General features: G+C 55.9%; 8 protein-coding genes across 8 annotated transcripts; 3 read left to right on the plus strand and 5 right to left on the minus strand.

The window, feature by feature from the left end:
- Nucleotides 1–1,322: 1,322 nt before the first annotated feature.
- On the plus strand, nucleotides 1,323–3,097 carry COL26b_001848 (uncharacterized protein; the record flags this gene model as incomplete). Its single annotated transcript, XM_053174785.1, has 5 exons — nucleotides 1,323–1,459; nucleotides 1,708–1,809; nucleotides 1,870–2,087; nucleotides 2,144–2,651; nucleotides 2,710–3,097. 5 exons carry the CDS (start codon nucleotides 1,323–1,325, stop codon nucleotides 3,095–3,097), a joined length of 1,353 nt encoding a protein of 450 aa, XP_053041080.1.
- Nucleotides 3,098–3,215: 118 nt separating this feature from the next.
- COL26b_001849 (uncharacterized protein) lies at nucleotides 3,216–3,942 on the plus strand (the record flags this gene model as incomplete). The annotated part of the gene is made up of 2 exons (XM_053174786.1): nucleotides 3,216–3,394; nucleotides 3,432–3,942. 2 exons carry the CDS (start codon nucleotides 3,216–3,218, stop codon nucleotides 3,940–3,942), a joined length of 690 nt encoding a protein of 229 aa, XP_053041081.1.
- Nucleotides 3,943–4,329: 387 nt separating this feature from the next.
- COL26b_001850 (uncharacterized protein) lies at nucleotides 4,330–5,183 on the minus strand (the record flags this gene model as incomplete). The annotated part of the gene is made up of 2 exons (XM_053174787.1): nucleotides 4,330–4,601; nucleotides 4,658–5,183. The coding sequence occupies 2 exons, from the start codon at nucleotides 5,181–5,183 to the stop codon at nucleotides 4,330–4,332; spliced, it is 798 nt and encodes a 265-aa protein (XP_053041082.1).
- A 666-nt stretch (nucleotides 5,184–5,849) lies between these two features.
- On the minus strand, nucleotides 5,850–8,207 carry COL26b_001851 (uncharacterized protein; the record flags this gene model as incomplete). The annotated part of the gene is made up of 5 exons (XM_053174788.1): nucleotides 5,850–5,960; nucleotides 6,012–6,331; nucleotides 6,384–7,747; nucleotides 7,803–8,005; nucleotides 8,106–8,207. 5 exons carry the CDS (start codon nucleotides 8,205–8,207, stop codon nucleotides 5,850–5,852), a joined length of 2,100 nt encoding a protein of 699 aa, XP_053041083.1.
- Nucleotides 8,208–9,569: 1,362 nt separating this feature from the next.
- On the minus strand, nucleotides 9,570–10,161 carry COL26b_001852 (uncharacterized protein; the record flags this gene model as incomplete). The annotated part of the gene is made up of 2 exons (XM_053174789.1): nucleotides 9,570–9,785; nucleotides 9,844–10,161. 2 exons carry the CDS (start codon nucleotides 10,159–10,161, stop codon nucleotides 9,570–9,572), a joined length of 534 nt encoding a protein of 177 aa, XP_053041084.1.
- Nucleotides 10,162–12,238: 2,077 nt separating this feature from the next.
- COL26b_001853 (uncharacterized protein) lies at nucleotides 12,239–12,898 on the plus strand (the record flags this gene model as incomplete). The annotated part of the gene is made up of 1 exon (XM_053174790.1): nucleotides 12,239–12,898. The coding sequence occupies one exon, from the start codon at nucleotides 12,239–12,241 to the stop codon at nucleotides 12,896–12,898; it is 660 nt and encodes a 219-aa protein (XP_053041085.1).
- Nucleotides 12,899–13,641: 743 nt separating this feature from the next.
- COL26b_001854 (uncharacterized protein) lies at nucleotides 13,642–15,424 on the minus strand (the record flags this gene model as incomplete). Its single annotated transcript, XM_053174791.1, has 2 exons — nucleotides 13,642–15,007; nucleotides 15,141–15,424. The coding sequence occupies 2 exons, from the start codon at nucleotides 15,422–15,424 to the stop codon at nucleotides 13,642–13,644; spliced, it is 1,650 nt and encodes a 549-aa protein (XP_053041086.1).
- A 1,822-nt stretch (nucleotides 15,425–17,246) lies between these two features.
- Nucleotides 17,247–19,619, minus strand: COL26b_001855 (uncharacterized protein; the record flags this gene model as incomplete). Its single annotated transcript, XM_053174792.1, has 3 exons — nucleotides 17,247–17,387; nucleotides 17,441–18,628; nucleotides 18,681–19,619. 3 exons carry the CDS (start codon nucleotides 19,617–19,619, stop codon nucleotides 17,247–17,249), a joined length of 2,268 nt encoding a protein of 755 aa, XP_053041087.1.
- Nucleotides 19,620–24,316: the final 4,697 nt, after the last annotated feature.

The raw sequence follows: 24,316 nt of genomic DNA on the forward strand, positions 1-24,316 counted from the left end.
GCTCGAGTCCGGGAGGCTTGAAATCGGGGCATCTATCGATTGACAGTTTTTTTTTTCTTTCTGCATGGACCGCGACGGACGAGCCCGGCCAGCCTCCCCCGCAATATCGTTCACTAGCAATACACGCCTTCTCAGTCTTGGAAGCTGGTTGGGAATGCACATGTCTCACACACTAACCCGCCTCTCCCAGAAATATTCCCGAAGCTGGTTCACCTGAACACTTGCCCGAGTGAGACAGGAGCTTCCTTCAATGCGGTCACCCGTCACACGCCGTTTCTCTCCTGCCTCTTCCTCCCTTTTCCCGCTACGCGAGCTGCCCCAAGCTCCTAGAGTGCCACGGCGGGAAGGGAGGAAGAGGCGGGAGAGAGCCGTCATGATGTCAGCCACCGTCATTCAGCCCTAAACCGAGTGCGTAACGGGGCTGTCATTTGGATTCCTGCGCCCCCTCCCCGATCGATCTTACGACTCAGGTGAGCCAGGACGAAGTGGATATTCCGGAGAGGAGCTCTTTTCCAAAAGATCCACGCCAAGGGAAGAAGAAAGCAGAAACCCGAACGTCGGGCGAGAGGGTGACAGAACGGGTGCTGGATGTTGGCCCGCCCTCGGTGCGAGTTTACAGGATCGACTTAGCTCGCGCAGGGTAGCTGATGTGCCTGACCCAGCTCGGCTTGCAGATCTGACGGCTCTCCCGTCGATAGAGCGCTCCCGCCAAGTGGATATGCAGCAGCTTCTCGACGCGTCCAAGGCCAAGTCGACGGCGTCATCGGTCTGCCTCGACATGACCATCAGTCTCTGTCGGTTTCTATTGTCTAGCAAAGTCAATCAGCTCGAACCATTTGACAGCATCGATGGATCTCGCAGTTATTGGCTATTGGATGCGTATCACAATATGCAGCTCGACGCAAGCGCCGTCCGTTCGTTCTCTGTGGGAATCAGGAATTTCGTCTTAGTGGACGTTTTCCCTTCGACTAGTTAGACACCGTCTCGACAAAGCTCAGCGGTAAGATCGGTCTCTTTGGCGCGCCTCGCAGCAGCCACCGAAGCTGCAGGACCGCAAGCTTCCCGTGTTTCCCGTGTTCAGCACTCGGCCGGGGTTTACCCTTCTCCCTTGACCGAGGCTTGACTTCACACCTTACCACGACTTCATGTCATTCGTAGATGAGAGACATTAACCGTGCAGCCTCACCAACACGTAGTGTGTCTTTCAAGCCCTGTCTTGACCATTGCTTTTTCCGCGACAACAATCAAGTTTCTAGAAATCCATCTTTGAAGAAAAACACAGACAGTACTGAGTCTTCCCGCCGCTCCGGCAAACCGACGTCATGGCTCAGCAGTGTTCGAAGAGACATGCCGCCGGCAGCCATGCCGGATACCTACCTATCGAGGACTATGGAATGATCGGCAACATGCACACATGCGCACTTGTTGGCATGAATGGTTCGGTTGATTACATGTGTTGGTGAGAACGCATTTCTCTTTGGACTCCTGATGCTTGGCGTTCACTTACACGAATTGATTAAATCGCTTGCTACGCTCAACATCACTTGGTGGCGCCAAAATGGTTCATCGAAACGCCTGATTGGCCAACACACATGGAAACTCAAGTGAGCAAACATAGTCAACGTGCTCTTTTCCGGGAACTTCGAGTCTTGCTCTTCGTGATACGTCCCATTGGCTCTAAATCGAGAAGCCTGACTTATGCTTTAGGCCGGACTTTGACTCCCCTACCGTCTTCTGTCGTCTCCTCGACAAGGACAAAGGAGGCTTCTTCAGTATCTACCCTCCCGCATCCAAGCATTGCACGACAAAGTAAGATAGACGCCCGTCTCGGGGGCACACCACAAGATGTGACGCTAACCACACTCAAAGACAGCAGTATCTCCCATCCTCCAACATCCTGCAGACGAGGTACATCCACGATGACGGCGTCGTCGACCTCGTAGACTTCTTCCCCCGCCCAAAGACGGCCACCGTCCTGGCCAAGAGCAACCGGCAGAGCGCCTTTCGCGAGACTACCAAGATCCAGGAGGAGCTCAAGAAATGGCTCGTCCGCCGCGTCGAGTGCATCCGCGGCCGTCTGGAGATGGGTTCGTGTTCACATCCACATCCCTCACAGACTCATTTGGACTCACAAACATTACAGATATTGAGCTCTTCCCCGCCTTCCAATACGCCACTGAGCCCCACGTCACCACAATCGTACAACAGACTCACACGCACGGCAACCCCAGCAAGGCCGTGACCTTTCACAGCGAGCACTACAAGCTCCAGCTCGACGTCACGGTTGACGCCGAGTCCGACGACGCCGCCGCACCGTCCGTCACCTTCGCCAAGGAAAAGCGCGACGGCATGCTCGGCGAGGGCGTGGTCGCGCACATCACGATCGAGGAGGGCCAGGCTATCTCGCTCGTGCTGCGCAACGACATCCCGGACCACGTCACGGAGGACATCACCACGGCGGTGCTCGACGGCCAGCAGCACGACACGCAGTCGTTCTGGTACAACTGGATCTCCAAGAGCAGGTACAAGGGCCGCTGGAGGGAGGTGGTCAACCGGAGCCTGATGCTGCTCAAGATGATGACCTACGAGCCGACGGGGGCCGTCATCGCCGCTCCGACATTTTCGATCCCCGAAGACATTGGAGGTGTCCGGTAAGTGTTGTGGTATTTCATCACGGGGTAAACCTTCACTAAGCCAGCGAACACGCAGCAACTGGGACTACCGCTTCTGCTGGGTCCGCGACTCCAGCTTCACAATCTACATCCTCCTCCGCCTGGGCTTCTCGGCCGAGGCGGACGCGTACATGGACTTCATCAGCGAGCGCTTCATCAAGTCGCGCGGCCCGGGCGGCGAGCTGCCCATTATGTTCACCATCCGCGGCGAGACCGAGATCCCGGAGGTCGAGCTCTCCCACCTCGAGGGGTACAGGGGCAGCAGGCCCGTCCGCATCGGCAACGGCGCCGCGTTCCACCAGCAGTTCGACATCTACGGCGAGCTCATGGACGCCATATACCTGTACAACAAGTACGGGAAGCCAATCAGCTGGGATCAGTGGTGCTCCGTGAGGGAGATGTTGGGTGAGGCCCTCCTGAAATAGGATAGACGACAGCGAGCTAACACGCTGCAGACTTTGTTCTCACAATCACAGACAGTAAGAACCTCACCACCTCATAACTCTTCTTAACCCTTCTTCTTACGCGATCCCAGAACCCGACATGTCCATCTGGGAAGTCCGCAACAACAAGCAAAACTTCACCTACTCCAAGGTGATGCTCTGGGTCGCCTTCGACCGCGGCCTCCGCCTCGCGGACAAACGCAACTTCCCCTGCCCCAACCGCAGCAAGTGGCTCGAGGCCCGGGACAACCTCATGGAGGAGATCATGGACAAAGGCATGTCGGCCCTTCGCTGACACATGTTTCCCCCATCTCAGCATCAATCTCACTAACACGACGATCCCAGGCTACAACAAGGAGATGAAATCCTTCGTCCAAAGCTACGAGAACAACACAATGATCGACTCCTCCATCCTCATCGCCCCGCTGGTCTTCTTCATCGCCCCCAACGACCCGCGCTTCCTCAACACAATGGACCGCATCCTCCTGCCCCCGGAGAAGGGCGGCCTGACCAGCACAGGCCTCGTCTACCGCTACGACACGGAGCTCTCGGAAGACGGCGTCGGCGGGCGCGAGGGCGCCTTCAGCATGTGCACCTTCTGGCTCGTCGAGGCCATGACTCGCGCCTCCGTCTACGAGCCAAAGTACCTCGTCCGCGCCGTCAACCTCTTCGAGAACATGCTCAGCTTCTCCAACCACCTGAGCATGTTCTCCGAGGAGATCGCCCGCAGCGGCGAGCAGCTCGGCAACACGCCCCAGGCCTTCAGTCACCTGGCCCTCATCAGCGCCGCCTTCAACCTCGACCGTGTCACCGAGTTTATGCGTTAAAAGGACGGAGCTGTCACCCGTAGCAGGAGAAGATTGATTAGTAATACAATAGATATAGATTGACATTGTTCATGTTCAAATGCAGCTTCGTGAAATGTTGATGGATTAGCATAGCTGGACACCTGTGCGAGTTCCAGCTAGGCCGGGAATAAATGTATGATACCGCCCCCCTGAGCCGCCAATGTCTCTCTCATGCCATCTGCCCTAAAGACAATGCTTTTGTAGTGTAAACGTCTCCCCTCCTGTCCAAAAAAATCACGACCCCCCGGTAAAACGCCGCGCTATGCCCTTTGGTAATCACTTCGTCACCTTCTTCCTCAACCTGACACCTCCTCGTTGCCGTCGAGCGCCACGTGCCTTCGATCTAGTAATTCGCGTGTCCGTCTCCTATGACAAATCCATGCTGTCCCGATCGTCGCCCAGCCTGTCGCCCACAGAACTCAGCCCGGAGCTCGGCGGCCTCGACTCCTCCTTGATGTTCGGTGATGTCGCCGACAGAGCGCTCGCCGGCGAGGGTCCGCGCATCTTGGCCCGCCACGTGTGGATGCTGGGTAGGTCGCCGCCCTCGACTTGCACCTCGCCCACGTCGTTGCCCTTACCGATGATCGTGCCGTGGTACTTTGAGTCTTCGCCGGTCTTGCTGTGCTTCTTCTTCAGGACTGTGCGTCATTTAGTCTCCTCATCTTCAGTCAAACAGACCGGGGGGTTCACAAACCATTCAGGTAATCCCCGAGCTCAAGCTCCCCATCGCCCACCGCCGCCTCGCGGATAGCCTTGTTCCTCGGTCCAGAAAACCACCTGATAAACTCCTCCACGCCGCGAATATCCTCCACCACCACCTCCCTCTCGCGCTCCCTCTCCACGACCGTCCCCGCATTCGCCATCGCGACGTCGTCGCCGTTCTCTGCAGGCGCACCCGCGACGCCGTTCGCCTCCATGACGTCGTCGAGGATCTCTCCCAGTATCGCGCCCCGTCCCTCGGCGCTCACATCGTCCGGTGGCACGGCGCCCAGCTCCTGCAGCGCCATGCGCACGTCCACGATCCCCGGCGCATCGCCTTCCTGGTTGTTATCTGACGCGTGCCGCGCTGTCGCCTGGCACAGGGCCAGCATGTACCGCGCTGCCAGCTCCGTCACGGCGTCGAGGACGACCGGACGCGCCGCGTGGTAGCCTGTCGCGCGGAGGATCTGGAGAACCGCGGGGCGGAGGAGGGCGTGGAAGAGTAATGGTGGGGGCGTCATTTTGGGTATGTGTATGTGTATTTGATTGTGTTATGTTCGATGAACACCGGTTTTGCGTGTGGAAATAGGTTATTGCCGGTCGGTTTCCGCGTAGTCGAGAAGAATGAGCGTGGTTCAAGAGGAAATCGCGGGTGCTGTGGCAGGGCAAGAAGGTGCGATTCCGTCCGTCACCATCGATTCTGGAGCTGTGTTGGAGAGCTTCGCATGATGCTTTGGTACGTGTTTTCGGGTCGCCGCAGTGTTTCAACGGATTCGCCGTCGCGTTCGATCCGTCGTCTCGCGATAGTCGTCAGTAATCGATGTTTGTTTGGTCTGGCCTTCGAGACCAAGCAGGTGCGCACTTCGAAATTTCAGCCTCGTTGGAAGGAGCTCGGACCAGAAAATGCAGGAGCTCTTGGGCTGTAGTCATTTTGGCAGGAACGTTCGCTGGGCTTTACAGTGTGAACACTGTGTTTGTACATGTAGTCAGTCACTGGGACTTGTTTGCGCAGTGCAGAATCTCTCCTTCATTTTCATATCTGACTCTTGGAGTTTTCCCTACTTACTGTCCACTCCATCTCTGCATGAATCATACCAGGGCTATCCAAGATTTTTTCAACCGAAACCTGCCTGACTGCTAACCTCAAGTTCAATTTTGTATTGCCCAACCTCACCCCTTGCGGCTCCTTACTTCTGCCTCACGGACAGATCCTCCGCCTTATCGATGCCAGTGTACTTGTTGATCCAGCCAAGTACTTCTCTATGCCATACCAAGGAGTTCTCTGGCTTCAAGACCCACTGTTCTGAAGTTAGCCATCGTACGAGCTCGGACTCAGCATTGACACTTACATGGTTCTCATCAGGGAACATCACCAACTTGCTGGGTACTTTGCGTGCCTGCAGCACATTGAACATCGCCAGACCCTCTGAAATCGGTAGTCTGTAGTCTAATTCGTTGTGAATGACCAACATAGGGGTGGCCCACTGGTCGAGGTGGTGAGCAGGATCCCACTTCTCGTAGCCCGTGCGGTTCTCCCAGAGAGTACCTCCAAAGTCGTGGAGGGGGAAGAACAACTCCTCGGTAGACCACTGGTTGAGTGTTGAGAACACACCGTCGTGGCACACCAGCGCCTTGAACTTTCTTCCAAGCTCGTGGCCCTGGATCCAGTCTGAAAGAAAGTCAGCGCAACTATGCCACACCAAAGCCTGCCGCCGACTTACTGATCATGTAGCCTCCATAAGAAGCACCCAAAGCAACCGCATTCTTCGAGTCAATGTATGAGATGTTCTTCTCAATATGGTCAAAGCACTTGACCAAGTCAACGTACGGCCGGCCACCCCACTCGTTTTGGATGTTGTCGGTGTGCTGTTGTCCATAGCCAGTGCTTCCTGTCGGGTTTGGCATCACCGCAATGTATCCCTGCTCAGCAAAGATGGCCGGGTTCCAGCGAGTGCTCCAACTGTCCATCCACGCAGCTTGAGGCCCTCCGTGGATCAAGAAGGCGAGCGGGTACTTCTTGTTGGGGTCAAAGTTAGATGGCTTCACCACGAGCGCGTGAACGTCGTAGCCCTCGGCTCCCTTGTACCAGAACTCATCGCACTGAGACTTGGATAGACCGAGAGACTTGCCGTGCTTTGAGCTTGACGAAACGAGATCTGACTTCTTGCTGACAGGGTCCAGAATCGAGTAAGCCGAGTTCTCAACTCTAGACGACGTGCTGATAAACAGACTGTTGCCGTCATCTCCTAGCAACTTCGCCTCTAGAACTGAGCCGTCCTCGTAGATTGCGGCGGGGAGGTCCTTGGCTTGGTGTGGTGTGGCAGGCAGCTTCCATAGCTTCGCGCGACCGTGTTCTTCAGCGGAGACAAAAAGCTCCGAGTCGTCTTTGCTCCAGGTGACCCATTCCGGCCGAGCGTCCCATCCGCCAACGCCATCCTCTGTCTCGTAGAACTCCTGCACGCTCGACAAGTCGAAGATGTCCGGAATCAGCAAGAGTCTCGGCTTGTCCGTCTCGTACTGGTCGCTCTTCATCCTGGTGAATGCAACCTTCTTGCCGTCCCTTGAAAACACCGGCGAGGCGGAGTAGCCACGAAGCTTGCTCGTCTTGACCACCTGAGGCGCAGGCGGCTTAGTCTCCGTAAACGACTTCAAAGGAATAAAGTAGAGGTCGGTCTTCGTGTAAATTGCTGGGGAGATCTCGGGGTCGCGCGCAACAAACACGAGTCCGTTCTTGCTGATGTCAAAGTCTCCCGCCCCACCAAATGGAGGGACAGGGGACTGCAACTTTGTGCCATCGAGGGCGTTCACCAAGCCGGGATCTTCCAACTTGTACGACTGATCTTCCTTTTTCAACAGTCCGTACCAGAGAGAGTTGTGGTTCTCGTTGCCCCATGTATCCCAGTGTCTAACAAACAGACTCGAGTATATCTTGCCTGACGACAACTGCTTCTTCTCGGCCGCCGGGTTGTACATGGCCCCAGACGGGGTGGTCAAGACGCACAGAGCAATCGCGACCTCGTTGTCCGAGAGTCGCTTGACTTTCAGGCTCGATAGACTTCCTTCAAAGTTACGGATCTCCTTGACTCTGCCACCTCATTGTTAGTCGTGCTCTGAAGGTTTTCGCCAAGCGAAGCACCTACACGGACGGTTCGGTGATGTTACCCAGTACAAGGCTGGTGGTGCCCTTCTCGCCGCTGCGAAGGAGCGCAATCTCCTGGTCTGAAATCCATGTCGCATCGTTATAGGACTGATCCTCGTAGAGGAGCGTGGAGTGGCCGCTCTCGACGTCGAGAACGCGAGTCTGGGCGGTCTTGTTGTGGGATTCAAATGAATACGCCGAAACCTGACCAAATCAATTAATGCATGCTCAAAGTCACGTCGCCGCATTCAAAGGCCACGCTTAATTGGGGCGGCGCCTAGATAGAGCATTGTCATAGACTTACAGTGTACAGCACTTTGGAGCCCGATGGGTTGGGAACACCGGGAGACCTGCGCGGGGCCGAGAGGAGGACCTCGGGTGTAAACTTGGAAGCTTGTATCGTCATCATGAGGAGCTGCAGAGGGACCTGATACTTCATTAATCACGAGGTTCACTGGAAAGGAGGACTACCAACAACGGACGTCAACGTGGGAGCTGAGCTGTAGATGTATGACGAGCGATTCTGTTCCTCTGTTGCAGACGCACCTCAACGACGGGGGTCGACCTGCTGGCATGGAGCTTGGTCGAGGAGCCCCGCACTAGCTACAAACCGGGCTAGCAACGGCTGTTAGAGAGCCGACAAGGTTCTCGGGGCCCTGCTCAAGCGCTGCACAGGCTCAGGTGCACCCCTCAAACCCCTCACTGCAGACCGTCCCATCGGCTCCGAAACCACTTGGCGCTATAGAGCTGGGGAGCATCACGCGAAGCAGACGGCTGAAAGCTTCAGTCGGAGGCAGGATGATGCATGATGCGAGTAACCTGGGTTGATGATTGAGTGAACAATGTCTTGGCCTTCGCAATTTGTCAAACATTTCAGGACGGAACGAAGGCCTGGCCGTGGCAATTGCGAAGGTTGAATGAAGATAGTATCTTGATTGACCGTGTCCGTAGAGGTGTCAAAAGGTAAACAATTTCATCCAGACGAAATGCCTGGTCTTGGCCAATAGTCTCGCACCGTAAGCCGAGAAAGGCAGTTGCATACATTCTCTTTACTGCTCGAAGGCAGACCTCACCATCAAGCGGAGTCATGTCCGGCCTCGCAGTTCCATCGAAGTGGCCTGACAGGCCCAGAGACTCAAAAGTTCGTCTCCACCAGGAACTTTTGCCGCTTTCTCGGTGCAGAAGTGCCAGCCAACGGCGCTAAACACCGGCCAAGTGGACTATTCAGGCAGCGTTTCGCGACGGCGATTGTGTCTCTTGCCTAGACCAGCTTGTCTTTCTGAAGGTCAACTCTCCTGGACATTCTCCAACACTGAGAGCGAGGCCAAGAGTTCAAAGTAGAGTTATCGTTGTCCAAAGCTTACCAAGAACCTTTGTTTTCCAGGCAGTCGTCGAAGAGACCATTGCTGTAAATATGGACCTTGAGACGGGTGAACGGGACGCATCGACGCAGGCAGGGGCAGTTTTCAATGAACTGAAGCTCTATGCCCTGGGCCAATTGGGTGCAGACACAGCCTTTCAACTCAAACAGTAATATTTCAAATGGTTTAAGGGTATCATAATCCTGAACTCCAAAGTTGTCGTGGGTCGCGTTGTGATCCATCATCTCGGATCCCTGATTTCTTGCAGGTGCGGCCAACTCATGACAGTCGACAATTGCCATCAACATGGCTTCTGGGCAAGCTGCAGATGCCACCAAAATCCCTGCCGCGATGGCGAATCGGTGCCCTTTCAGCGTGAAAAGCATCATCGAGCCCTGCTGTCGTCCTTACTTCCGTCCAGCGCCAAAGTTGATGCGTTTCTTGTTCGGGGCTTGCGAGTCGTGGTCACTGTCCTCCTCGTTCGCCTTCTTGTTCTTCTTGCCTGACTTGGAAGCGGTGGCAGACGTGGGCGTAGCGTGATTTGAGCCGGAGCCGTCCTTGAACGAGGTGGACAACGGTGTCGGCGCATGAGAGGCAGGCGTAGAGCCGGGTGTGGTAGCCTCCTGAAAACCCGTTAATGACTTGTCTCACACCCACATTCATTGTTGAAGGGTGACATACACTGCCAGGACGGTACGAGATCGAAGACCGTGAAAACACGCGATTCTGTTCCGTAGCACCCGCCTTCCTCCTCTGCGCGGCCGCGCCTGTGCCCTTGATGTAGTTGTCGAATCCCGCAATGATATTGCCGTTTGGCGTGCTGTCAAGATAGGCCGTTTCCTTGGATTCGATCTCCGACTCGATGTTAGCGAGCCGCCTCGCAATCGCTGCTCTCTTGTCCAACATTTGCCGCAGGCGGGCTTGCTCCTCCCGGTACAGCTGCATTGTCGGCGCAGGCTGCTGCGCGGCAGCGGCTCCGTTCGGCTGATTCTCCCCCATGGCGTCGGGTGCGTTTTCGGTTAGCGATGAATTTGATTCGGTATTGGAGATGGTATCGATGCTGCGCAATTGATGAGAGCTGGATGCTGATGTGGTGGTCGCGATTTGGAGGTTGCTGCACTTGTCGCGTCGGGTGAGTCTAGCGGCGCAGGAACCGATCCTGGGGCCGTTAGTGCGGGCCGCAGCTCATTGGTCGATCCAGGCTGCAGCAGACCAACGCCTCAGTCGAGCAAGCGCCCCGGCTTATGTAATTTGTGGTGGTGGCTTTGCAGGCAGGGAAGGGGCTTTGAGCATCTTCCAGCAGGGGGGCAGTTCATCGGACTTTGGCAATCCTTCGACAAGCCAGCCAGCCGTTGCTGGGTCTCACTCAGCAGCCATCGTCTTCAAGGAATCGTCTTCAAATCAGCCTTTTTGTCTCGCAATCATGATCCTTATTATCTCCACTGCGTCTTTGTCATGCCCCTCCAAAATTAACCCAATCCCAGGCGATGCAACCCGAATTAAGGTCCAGAAGGAATAGCAGACAGGGCAGGTTGCAGCGCCCCTCCCAGGCCTATCGTCTCCGAAGGCCCCCAGTCCTAGGGCTGCCCGTCCTGGTGGTGGTGGTTCAAGGTTGTGCTTGGCCACCAACTCGCATGAACCAAGACGGATCATCATCTGCGAGCTCTGTCTATCTGCAACATCACACGAGCCCGCCCAAGCCACGGGCCTTTTTGGCCAGGTTATGCCCCTGGCTCAACTCGGACGGCGCGGGTAAGGTGGAAAGACTCGGGGGAGAGACAGGATGACAGCCCATCAACCTTTTTTGCTCTCACTGGCTTGCTTCCTTTCCCTTGCTAATGAGGAAAACCGGCCGGATGTTTCAACATGGCGAGACCATCACGGCAACCTGCTTTTCGCCCCGTCTAATCCCACGAATGCCCACGCGACGTCCACACGCACTACCATGTAGTCAAACGCAGGAGGCCAAACGACGGAGACAGACGTTCCCCTTTTTTGCAGAGACGTTGCCTCCCAGCCAGGCTTTGGCATTCATCTGCTCCCTCCCGGCACCAACGGCACTCGCCTGCCCCTCTAAACTACCGCAGCCACCCTCCGCGAGCCGGGGGTCGTAAAGGAGCCTCCGCACCGTCAGCCGCAACGCTCAGCCAATCGATGGCATGCAGCTGCATCTTTTTTGACAGAGCCCGGGAGACGCGCTCCCAACGCAGCGCAAGTGCTTGGCCCCTGTTTCGTTTCACCACGGCCACTCGCCCAGGCCTCGCCGACGATCTGTGGTCCAAAGTTGAGTTTCTTTCCCCCCCTTTCTGCTGGTTGCCCACTGGCCAGGGTCTAGCTTCAAGCATTTCTCCAAAAAGGAAACCATCCCAAGGGAGTTCCGTCGTGCAAGGTCACTCCATGGTGGGGAAATCAGGGTGCAATTCCACTGGCTTAAGCGCGCGGAGAGAGCGGATGGGTGACGGAGCAGGAGGGAGAGGAGGATTTCAAGACGACGGGAGGAGCGATCAAGGGCACTGACTGGCATCCCGCATGACCAGCCTTACTACCGCTCATTTACGAACAGTCCTAGCCAAAGGGAAACCCCCGAACTTACCCCTACCGATACTCAGATGCTGCTGTGCTCAGGGGTGCGGCTGTTGCTGCTGCCCAGTGTCCGTACTAAAAAGGCTTGTCGTTCTTATACTGGGGTAATAACGACGTGAAAAAAAAGACACAAACACCCTCCTCTTCGCACTCGCACCCTCCCTGCGGAACTGCGCTTTCCTCTCCTTCGCCTTGCTTCGCCTTTTTCCTGGTCTGACTGTGTCACTCACTTGAGCCACCGCCGTTCGTTCTCTGTTTGTTTCCTCCTCCGGGACAATAGCCTTTTTGTCCTTCGTTGTCCTGTCTTCAACATTGTACAAAAACCACAACGCCACCCGTCCGTTCTCTCACGACAACCACCTATCACGAACCCTACGTCACACCTGAATCGCCTGGCAACACCTGAACAACTGATAAGAAACAAATACCCTGCTCATCCTAAACCTTCTACCTCATCCGAGTTCACCAACCTTTAAAAACCAAAACCTTCAAAATGGTCTTCGCAAAGTTCCTCCCGCTCACCCTCCTCGCCGGCCTGGCCCTCGCCTCGCCCGTCGCCGTCCGCAACAACAACGCCACAGCCATCCTCCTCGCCGTCGCGCCCACCTCCTCCACCTGCGACGGCGCCGCCTTCCCGGACGAGTGCGCCACCGCCGAGCACGCCGCGCAGTTCGTCCCCGCCGCCATGCAGAAGTACGCCGTCTACCGCCCCGGCGAGATCGCCGCCCTGCTCTCCCTCATGGCCTTCGAGACGGGCGACTTCAAGTACAACCGCAACCACTACCCCGCCCCCGGCCGCCCCGGCCAGGGCACCCGCAACCTGCAGATGCCAAAGTACAACCTGCTGTACGCGCTCTCCATCCCCGAGCTCAAGGACAAGGCCACCGCCATCGCCGGCTCCGCGGACGCGGACGGCAGCACGCTGTCGGACGACAAGAAGAACGAGGTGCTCGCGCTCGTGATGCCCGACGAGTACGCCTGGGGCTCCGCGGCGTGGTACCTGACGACGTACTGCGACCAGAGCACGCGCGACGAGCTCGCCGAGGGGACTGTTCGCGGGTTCACGCTGTACATGGAGTGCATCGGCACCTCGGGCACGGAGGACCGCGTCGCGTACTGGACGCGGGCCAAGGCTGCGTTTGGCCTGGCGTAGAAGGGCAGGTTCCCTTTATTTGGTATCGTCTTCAAAGATTCTTGTACATAGCATTTTTAGTTCGCATAATCGGGATGGGGGGGCTCACGAGGAATATGACATTTTTCACAATTGTTCAATCAAAACAGAGACACTACACACTAAAACCCATTGGCCTACATCAGAGTGCCAAAGTGGTTGAGATATTATGCGTAATTGCAGCGTATGTTTGGTAAAAGTAAAAGGACTAACACAGAATATGCGCACTCGAGGTGAGGCTTCGAAGGGGTGGGTGGGTATAAGTGATGCCGCGGTGCCGTCACAGTGTGTAAGTCGTCACATCCGGGGAGCATCTTCGCCCCACCTCGAGTACCCAGTAAGAGAATCGAAAGAGCTACCGAATCCGCGGGCTGATACCCTTTTTCCTCCCATATGTACACGGCGGGTTGCTGGGGTGAGTACCGATGCCGAAAATTCACGTACGAAAAAAAAGAGGACTCAATACTAGGATAGACGAGGAAATGTTTGTTTTGTTCGATGTTGAGGACCTTTTTTGTTTGTTCACACGTTTGTTGTTTGGTTATTTGCTACTGCTTGTTTGTTCACGGTGGTCTTCGATGGATCGATGGATCGATGGATCTAATCGTGGGGCCGATGGATGTTCGTTACAGTGTTGTTGGCACTGTGTTCGCACAGTAAAAGGAATGTCGTCGACTTATCGCCGTTCGTCGGAGTTGTTGTCACGGTGCGTGGGTGGGGTCGCCTCAGCAGGATGAAGTCATGTTATTAAAACGTCCTATGTAATCTAAGTTATAATCAGTCCTCTCAAAAGCGATCGTGGCCGTCGCGGACGGGGATTCACTGCTGGTGCTGCGACGGGCACGCGAAGGAGGAGGAGGAGGAGGAGGTGGCTTGCCTATGCCGCCAGGACAGATACCCGTCCCCATGACCCGCTCGGCCGGGACGAACACGAGCGGCTCTCCGGTGCCGCTGTGTGCCTGGAGCACGCCGCTCGAGTCTGTCACGAACGGCTTGCACTTTGTGATCTCCATGATGAGCTTGCACGGGCGAAATCCCGTCTCTGCCTGTCCCAGGGCTACGCCGAAGGTGCTGTTGCCGCCGACGTTGGCGTACACGCTGACGACCTGGGCGTCGTCGAAGCCCTTGCGCATGGCGATGATGTGGCTGTCCGTGTAGATGGGCAGCGCCTTGTAGAAGAGGTAGCCGCCGTCCTGGGCCGACATGGTCGAGCGCAGGCCGATGAGCTTCTTGATCCACTGGTACTGCTCCGTCTGGGTGGTGTAGCCCGACAGCCAGAGCGCCTCGCGGTTGTAGGGTGTCTCGCCGCCCTTGTAGCCCTGCTCCAGGCCCTGGTAGATGACGGGGATGCCGTCCATGAGGAGCGTGAAGGTGAGGGCGTTCTTGAGCAGGGCCAGGTCGGCGGTCGAGTGGAGGAAGCGCGCCTGGTCGTGGTTCTCGAGGAAGCTGCCGTAGAGCGTGAGGTCGCGCGCCGTGGAGCCGAGCGTCTTGATACCGTCGCGCAGGTTCCAGATGCTGCCCGTCGTCGACTGGAAGGCCTGCGTGATCCAGTAGTAGGCGGGGTAGTTCATCACCCCGCCCATGTAGTCCTGGTACGGCGCGACGTACTTGGGGTCGCCGTGAAACACCTCGCCGATCGAGAACACGCCGGCGGCGGTCTCGAAGCCAGACCAGAACGACTTCTCGACGTGCTTGGCGCTGTCCAGGCGGAGACCGTCAAAGCCGTACTGGCTGACCATGCGCTTGATCCAGTTGTTGAAGACCTGGCGGACGATGCCATCCTCGGTGCGAAGGTCGGGCAAGGGGACGGCATCGCTTCCCTGCCAGCACCTCTCGACAGAGGTCTGGTTGTCGTAGTTGATCCAGCAGGGGGGCGTATGGTAGGCGGAGGCGTTGTTGAAGGGACTGAACGTGGAGTAGTCGACGCTGTTCATCTTACCAATCCAGGCCATGTGGTTGGTGACGACGTCGGCCATGAGGTACATGCCACGAGCGTGGACCGCATCAGACAGGGCTCTCAGGTCCTCAGGGGTACCAAAGGAAGGATTGACATTCCAGATATCCTTGGTCCAGTATCCATGATACGACTCGCTGTATGACGTGTTAACCAAGTTCTTATTGCAGCCGTCCTCTGCAACCAATCTCATGCATGACTTCTCATACGGAGAATCATTTTCTCACAATGCGATTCAGGTTTCAAGAACTGGGAAAAAACAAAACTCACCCGTCAGCGGATTTGCCATCAATGTTCTTGACAAAAGGCGAAATCCACACTGCCGTCGCACCGAGCTCCTGGATGTAGTCGAGCTGCTGAATGATACCCTGCCACGTGCCGCCGCAGTACGTCTGCTCCGAGTCGACACACGGGTGCGTCGTCGAGCCGTCGGTCCGCGCAAACCGGTCCGTAACCACCTGGTATATCGTCTGAGTCCGCCATTCCGCGGCGCTCAGGGCCGATGCGCCGGTAGCCACGGCGGCCGCCAAGGCCGGTGCCGAGAGGAGCCTCATTGCCGTTGCTGAGGTTGCCGAGTTGCCTCGCTTAGAGAGTGACTGATATTCAAAAAGAAGGTAGAAAAAAAGAGTGACTTCAAACTTCAAAAAAGAAACAAAAAACCAAACAACAAGAAAAGAGTGTGTGCAGAAACGTCGTCTCGTGAAAGGGGATCGTGGGAATCGTGACGTCGTACAGAGCTTGGCTTATATATCCCCTTCTCCCTCGCTCATAGCGGGAACAGCAACGACGTGAGAGTCAGATAGAGTTTCCGTGTGGATAGCTCTTTGGACACTTTGAATGCAGATTAAGGAGTTGGATTTCTGATCATCCCATCGGTTTCGCAAAAGGTGCGTTCCTGCAGGTGACAGGGCAAGGATCCCCAGGAGACGCAGAGAGTCCGATGGGCTGGTTTCTCAGTCGTCCGCAGATGTCCGGGAGCTTAGGGCGCGGAGGAAAAGTATATGAGATGAGGTCGAGTGATTTGGGTAAGTCGAGGTCCCAAGAGGGAGTTTTCCAACGGTTGGAGAGACCGGGGCGAGTCGTGGTTGTTAATCAAGGTTTGATTTGATCGGTCAAGGCAGGGACGATCTCCGCAATGTCCAGGAACCCGCGTCGACTGGCACTTTGCATTTAATATGTATAAATGTTGAAAGGCAAGCTTTCTGTGCTTCTGCTTATTTTTTTCTACCCGTGGGATAGACAGACACACTGAGCAACTGCGCCTTCTTTCGGTGACCTTCCAAATCACGGGCCGACGGGCAAGAGACCCCCCATTCGTGTTTTTATTTTTTCTTCAGCAGCGTAAGGAGGGTCGTATTAACTGGGGTTCGGCCTGGTCGATCGGCCCTATCAGCGGGGGTGTCCCATCCCTCACCGCTCCAGGGGGGAGGCCGAGAAGGTGTGCACCGCAACTTCAAGAGTCGCCAAGCGGTGCATGTGTTTGTTGCAAGTCTGGATGACGGTGCATGTTCGACTGCTTTGCATCGGCGTGATGGACTGAAGAAGAAACAAGCAAAACCAAGACTCCGTGAGGCCGAGGGGGGAAGAAAGCTTGCAGTTGCCAAGTGGTGGGATGCCGACTTAACGCAAGCTCTCTTCCTGACCAAAAAAAGGGCGGAGTGCCCAGCGGGGTTGAGATATCCCAAGATTACGCCCTAAAATGCGCAAAGGGCCCGCCTGACTCGACGTCAAGTGGGCATAGGCCAGTAACACGAGGTCGAAAGGCTCCCCAACGCAGCAGGTTTTGGCCGTTCCTTGCAGGCTTCACCCCCACGGCACGCGCAACCAGAATCATCATCCATCCCCGCATCGCTTCTTCAGTGACCATGTGTCCCCATCATCCGGAGCAGCTGTCACTGTCAGGGCCGCCGCCCAGGTCGCCGTCCATCTACCCACCACCACGGCTCAGGGGACGGACCGATTCCTGCGCATCACGGCCGGCATCGACGCCGAATGGCACGCCGGAGGCTGTCGTCTCCATGCCGCTTTCGACCTTTCATCCCGTCCCTTCGGCCAACCACGCCCACGTGGTTCGTCCGATGCGACATCAACACACATTCCGGGACGCGTCACACTGCTTCATGCCATCGGGCCGTTCACTTTCACATCGTGCACACCTGCATGTGCTGGGAGTTTAAAAGAGAGCAGGGTATTCATTTCCGTAGCGTAGAAAAGGCCAGCCGACCTTTTGACCTTTCTAAACCATCTCCAACGCGGAGTCTCCCCCGTCCACCTTTTATCCGATCAAGATGGCCCAATCGCTGCAGATTACCCCATTCCGCCAGCTCCTCATAGCGTCGTCAATTGCCTCCTAAATGCATCATCAGAAGCGACCCCTCATCCCGCCATGTTCGCGTTGCCGCCGTTGAACGGCATGCCGGTGCCGTCCGTTTCAGGAGACGACTGCCCGGGATAAATCTGCTGGAAACCAGCGTCGGTTCCCCAGTTGGCGTTCTGCGTGAACGACTCGAACGCATTCTGGCATTTGGTTAGCATGTGAAAGGATGACCGGTGCGGGGATCGAGGCTTACCCAGTCGAAGTTGGCGGGGAAATCTCCGCCTGCTTCAAGGTTCGTGAACATTGAGAGCGGAGATCCCACGCCATTCATGCCAAAATCCCCTCCTCCGGAATAACTCGGCGTCATTCCCGTGCCTGTCATCGGCAGCGCCACGCCGAAATCCATTCCACCAAACGTGTTCTGCGCCTGCATGGTGCTCTCAATGGCAGCTGCCGTGTTGGGCGTCATACCTCCAGAAAGCATGCCGAGGGTCATGGCAGCATTGTGCTCCGTCTGCATCTCGGGGCTGCTGTCGAAGCTCGAAAACTGTTCGCCCTTCATGGCGTCCGCCCCATCCGCCCCGGGATTGGGGTTCTTGATCTTCTCCAACATGATGTCGAGAACCTTCGTGGCCTTGAAGGCCTCCATTGAAGTATCCGCCAGCCCCTGCCAGATCCCCTTGGTAATCTCAAGGTTGCTGAGCATTTCCATTCTCTGCTCCGGTGTCCAGAACATGGCTGATTCGGATGCTCTTCGGTCGTTGCTCGTTTCTGCTACACGGTCGAAATGGAGGTCGAGAGCAACCAACATGGCAGAGAGCAAAAAGTCCTTGGTGGCAATCGAATTGACAAACCACCTCAGTGAACGAAGTCTGCCGTTCGCTTGTGATTCTCGGTCGAGCGTGACCAGATGCCGCAAAGTTTCCAAAGCGGCCTCCACCGCACTTCTGCGGGAGTAGGCATATCGTGGGTTCTGTCTGGCCCGAGGAACATACTTCTTGTGCAGAAGGCAGATGATCTTGAGGTACAGGACGTTGATGTTGTACCTCGCGATGATCAGAGTCACCGGGTCGTGTGAGCCTTCCAACGGTGCCACCTTCAGATGCGGCGGAAGCTCCTGGTCGATCTGCCGTAGGCGGGCGTCAAACCGCAGAATCTCGTCATACGGAACTTGCCTTCCCACGCGGTTGGTCGCCTGCAAAATGTCGCCCATCTCGATACAGAGCTTGGACTTGGCGATCATGTACGCAATCGGAGTCGGTTCCGTCTTGGGTCGCGATGGGGGCAAAACCTTAGTTTCGGGCCCGAACTCCTCATCAAAGATATTGTTTGGCATTTGCGTGTCGCAGTCATGGCCGTATATCATGGAAGGTAGGGAAACTTGGTGCGAGAAAACAACATCTGCCATTCTTACTAGAGCCCATGTTCGTCGCCGCATTTCCTGATGTTCGAGTTAGCTGGGTTCAAATAAGGGTCTTTAGGACAGAACATACAGCTTGAAATGGTGTTAAAGAGGGGAACCACTTTGCATCGCGGTGGTAGCCCATCCGGAAAGCGACCCTGGTGAGCAGCGATACGATCAACCAGAGCCCCAGATCGGCATCCCACCGGGATGAGTATTCCCCAAAGACGTAGAGAAGCATGGTCTCTACAGTATATTCAACCGGCTTCGTATAATCGGCGGCAATCAAGCATTGCACCGTGCGAAGGCGGTACTCGGACGCCAAATCCAACGTCCTCCCCTTCCACTCTGGCGGCTCGTCTCCTACTTTGTGATAACTGAGCATTGCCAAACACAGAATCGAGTACAAAAGTCCGAGCCACATGATGGGCGTTTTCGATGGATCTTGCCAGTGCGCTCGGAGTTGCTGCTGGAATGTCGGAGAATGAATAATATTCACCGCATTATCCATCGAATTGAAGTATCTTGAGCACAGCGTGAGAACTGCCGACTTGGGCGGTAACTCTGCACGTAGCTCGACCTCGCTTGCGGGCGCGGCTCCCAGCAAAAACGTCGGTCCTTCCCTGGCGCTGGCTGGCTTTGACATCATCACCTTCTCGTAGCTCTTTTCCAACTCCTTCTTATGGTTGGTGAAGTACGTCTTCACTTCCGATATGTCGGCCAGTATTGTATGCCAGTGCTCTTGGCCAATGTACATGGACTTGCCCTTGTCCGAGTCGACCTTCAATACTCCCAAAGATGTCGCCAACCCGCCGTCTGGATCACTGTCGTCGCCCTCGTCGTCGTCGTCGCGCATCGCTTCTTCGTCGTGGTCGATCTTTTGCGACGCAGGGGTGCTTTCCGTGGTCGACTTACTGTTTGAGCTGCTAGTTGCGGCGGCGGCAGCGGCTGCTGTTGCGGGATCAATAGAGGCGCCTCCATGCATCAAAGACAATACTAGGCCTTCTAAGCGGTCAATACGGTTCTGCATGTCATCAGGGCTTGAAGCGCCTTGACTTTGGTTCTTCTTGCGAGTGGCAGGAGTTGCGTAAGAACATGAAGCCGTATCGGCGCCCTCACGCTTCACGCAGTTACTGCATGGATGACTTCTGTCACACTTCCTACGACGGGTTAACACTGCACGACGGAATGAACTCGCGATAATCCTTACAGTCTACGATACGAGTTAGCCAAAGTGAACAAGAAACTCTTGAAACGAGGCTCGAGGCTTACTTTCTAGTCCTACAAGGGTAGCAGGAGAGAGGTACCCTATTCCTCTTCCTCACAACTCGAAACTGCTCCTCGGGTGAGCGACCCGATCCCGAGGAGGGCGTCGTAGACGGCGGTGTGGGAGTCATGATGATAATGCAGTCCGTGGATCAAAGCAGCGAGTGAAACGCGACTGGGTTGCGATATCCACGGATGAAGACTGTGTGTATGTGGACAGAAAGTGCCGTCCAGCTAGCACACGTGTGTGAAGCACAATGCCTCAGAATAGTGCAAGCGGCCGGCGTCGATCCTTATACAAAGTGTTCCTGGCCAACGACTGACTTGGTTGCCGTCAGATTTCCGAAAGTAGGGGACGAAGATAGCCACTGAAACGTTCACAGTGGCTAGACCTTCGGCAGCCTAGACCTGTAGGAGCGGTCGTGCAGATGCCGTGAGCTTCGAGGGGGGCAGGCGGAAGGGCAAGGCGCGTATGGCAGAAGCGTTCCGGCTGTCAGACCCCACTGTCTCAAGTAGTATGACGAAAGACGGGCCTATAATCGTGATGAGCGGCGACCGTCTTGCTTGGAAGCCTGCTGCCGCTTGTTGAGTATTCGCCTCTGGGTGTGAGCAAATATGGCGCAGCCTTGCTTCCAGATTTGGCTGCTGACACAGAAGCGGTTAGATGCGCCAATATGAGAGCGCACAGGGTCGCGATGAGCTCTGGCAGATGTGGACTCAGACCAACTCCTCGAGACTGCGTACCAGTAGAAGAAGGGGAACCGGATGTATTCCGCGCTGCGAAGGGTGTGGAGTAGGGTCGCAGGGAGGGATCTCTTTGGCCAACTCGGAGCGGGCGCAAAGAAGAACAGGCGCAGAGACGATTTCCCGCAGGTTTCCGCAGACGTCTGTGGCAAGTGTCGGGAAGCAGAAGCAATAGCGCAATGCAATCAGGACGTGGAGTGTGTAGCGGAGGTCGAGGTCTCGTAAGGTTACGATAAACTGGAAGGCGCCGTCAGCTTTTGGTGGTTTAGGGAATGGAAGGATCGCATTGGTCGACAACCGGAGACGCCCAAGCATGGAAGTCACAACTCACCGACGGGTCTGGTGGTGGTACTTTTTTTCGCCTTTGCCAATGTTAGATTAGGCGCGAAGGAAGTGAATGGAAACGCAGAGCGACCAAGCCACGGATTACTCAACGCTGTCGGAGGTGCCGTAAGACGAGAGAAGACGTGCAGCGCAGAGGTAGACGTCTCGGGAGGCAAAGGACGAGGGCGAAGGCGAGAGGTGAGGAATGGTAGGTATGGTGAGGTATGGAGGGGAAGAGGTGAAGTTGCTCTGCTATCGCTCCGCAGACGAAAAGATTCGATAGAATCATCGGATACAAGCATCAGCAAGTGGAAGCATCTGATCAGCGATGGGTGACAGGGGGGTCCGGTTCGCTGCGCCGTAAGGGCCCAAGGAGGTACGTAAGGGGGGTTGCTGAGGTGGGCGGAAGTTCTTTCTACAGAGGCAGAGCAGTTAGAGGTACCGCCACTTTGCTCATTTACACACTGCTCACCCGCTTCAAGTGGGAATTCAAGGTGCTGATCTGCGTCGATACGACCAGTGCTTTAGGCTCTTGGTAGGCCGCCCGTCTTACGCAGCAACGCGCCGTCGGCTGGTGCCTGCGCTGGCTACGCTACCATGATAGAAAAGGACGCTAAAATGCGACGCTGGTGGTGATCCAATGGTGGGGGATCGTGGCCCTGTATCCGTCCGTACTTACGAATACCGGCATAAATACAGACTCGCAAATACTGCGGATCGACTTGACGGGACACAGCACACGGGCAGCGAGCCGCCCCATGCTCTGCTCGGCCCCGGGGCATTCCCAGCTGGTGCCCCTCGTTGTTGGACAGCCCACCCACGGCAACTTGGCCATGAACCCTGAATTCTAGCGGCTATTGAGCCCTGTCTGGACCTGCGACGGACTTAATGGAGTTAAGAGTGGATCATCTGTCAGTCCAATATCAAGTTCAGTTTTCTCTTCGATTTGACGTCGCCCGTGTTAGAGATTCCAGAGGGGGGACCGTAGAGTCATGGGATATCGGACGAGCCCAGGCAGCCGGCAAGACAGGATGAAGAGGCTCGCAGCACCCTGCATATATGCTGGTGGTGGCGGTCGTGTGGGTGCCTGGTGGTTGTTGCCGCCGTATTTGCGTGCCGGTGTAATGTCGGTTCTGAATCCTTCCACTTACACGCATGGCACGCACCCCAGGGCCATCGAGACACACAAAAGGGCCTTCTGTGACCATCTGCGCCCCACGCGAATGACATGAGGGGATTCTGGAAAAATCATTAGACACAGCTCTCTCTCTCTCTCTCTCTCTCTCTCTCTCTCTCTCTCTCTCTCTCTCTCTTTCATTCGTTATCGCAAAGTCCTACATGTTGATCGAGATGGTGACGCGACTCAGCGTCTTCCCAAGTCGCAGTTCCAGTCCGCCCGTTCAGGGCAATATCCGGCGGTATCAGAGGCACCAAAGCAATGACGAAAGCGGGGTGGCTTGGAGGGCTCAAAGTCAAACAATCTCGTGCTAGCCATCCACACAGCACGAGGAGGCATGGCATGGCATGGCTGGCAGGGGCTCTGAAGTGTGAAAGGACGACAGATCCCCGCAAGGCCTAGCGCCCCGGTAAGAGCACCCGCAGGCCGGTGCGTCGTCGTTCCCTCCCGACGTACGGGATACGGTGGCAGGTGCAGCAACTGAAGGGCAAGGGGAACCGCAGCGAAATCCTGCCCCATTTGATGAATGACTTCCTCAGCGCTCCAATCAGCGCCCAGTTTCACCCACAGCAGCCGCACTCCAACTCCCTCTGCCACCACCACCACCACTAACACCATCCACGTTCAACTCGCAGCTTCAACATGCACCAAACATGACTGCAGCAACATCATGTCAGTGGCTGACCGAGACTACGACTACACGTCGCTTGCACTTGTTACACAATCAAACGGGCGCGCTTAGAACCGTCAAGAGAACAAACTCCTCTATGCCGATCAACTCGGTGGCTCCGTCACACCAATCACCCCGTCTCTCTCCCGACAAGGGTGCCATACTTTCATGCAACTTCTTTCGGTCGCTCTCCGTATGACTCACCTGTGGATGACACGGCAGCCTAGGCAAAACTATCATCACGGGTATCACAGTCAGTCTGGGATTACCTATTGAACCACTGGACTGAACTATTCCATACCGCCGAAACGAACCTCGTAAGCCGAAGTTGAGCTCTCTCTCTAAGTTCACTGCATTTGTAAGCACAAACCCCGAACACCTGAACCCCGTCTGGCGATGCATTTCAAAGCTACCAGCAACGACATCATCGTGCTCCCGCCAGAGCTGCGGTGTCACGCACACTTCACTCTGGGGAGTGGTCTGTCTGTCTGAATCCTCGCCACCGGCGCTTCTCCCTGTCCCATGGGGAAGCACTCCCGCCACCACAGTCCACCGGGTCGAACGGGTCTTTCCGACATGGATTCTTCCCTCAACCTCCGGTTGGACGACGCTTACCCAGTCGTTGAACAGATCCCAGAAGTCTATTCGGACCTCTCCAACTACTCCCTTGTAACCTCAAAGAGGATCTCCCACGCTCCGTCGCGGATGGTGGACGACCCTCCGACTGGCGACCAACCCCAAGGTGCACCTAGTCCCCTGGCAAACCACGCTACCGGCACCAAAGCCAGCGAATTCTGTCCTTTTTGTCAGCGCTAGGCCTTTAAAGTGCTCGGGTGTTACCGAATCGCAGAGCCAATTCCCCGGGCCTTGCCCACGCGCCTCTTAGGCGTTCCTCAGTGTGAAGCGCAGCTTTCGGCAGTCTTCAAATAGAGGCCATCGCCCGACAACATGAAAGGGTTGACCTTAATGTCCGGAAAACCTCCGCTCCAAGTGTCTATTGACGTGCGCCCGCAGCATGGCATTACAAAAGTCCCCCTAGTTGCAACGGCCGTACTAACATGTGCTGTTTGTGCGTTCGCATGAGCGTCCCTCGAGGTGTTCTGTGGCAGTTTAGATCTTACAACAGCGGTTCACCAAAGCACGCAACTAATATGAAAGGTCAAGCCAGAAACAAGTCTCGGCAGCTGGACGTGTTTTCACGCATGGACAGCACGCCATATGGTTCATCATGAAGTCTGTTGATCCGCTCACGTTGATTTCCTTCCCAGATGTATGGATCACTACGAGATAACAAGCCTCATGTGACAGTGCCTGATTCTCCAACTCGGTCCCGATCAGAGCAGTTCTCCCCGAGCATTTTGAGAGCCTTGCAGCTGTTATCACAGACAGGTCGTTTGAACCTGAATCCTATCAGTCTAAGCACCCTTGGCATCCTTGATGAAGGATCAGAAACGCACGGGGCGAACCAGCGTCAACAACTGAACAGCAGTTATTTGGAATCCTGTGTTTCCCCTTGGTGTGGTCCATTGGATTCTCTTTCGTAGGG

Source organism: Colletotrichum chrysophilum, assembly GCF_026319265.1.
Source record: "Colletotrichum chrysophilum strain AFK26 chromosome Unknown scaffold_9, whole genome shotgun sequence".
Lineage (NCBI taxonomy): Eukaryota > Fungi > Ascomycota > Sordariomycetes > Glomerellales > Glomerellaceae > Colletotrichum > Colletotrichum chrysophilum.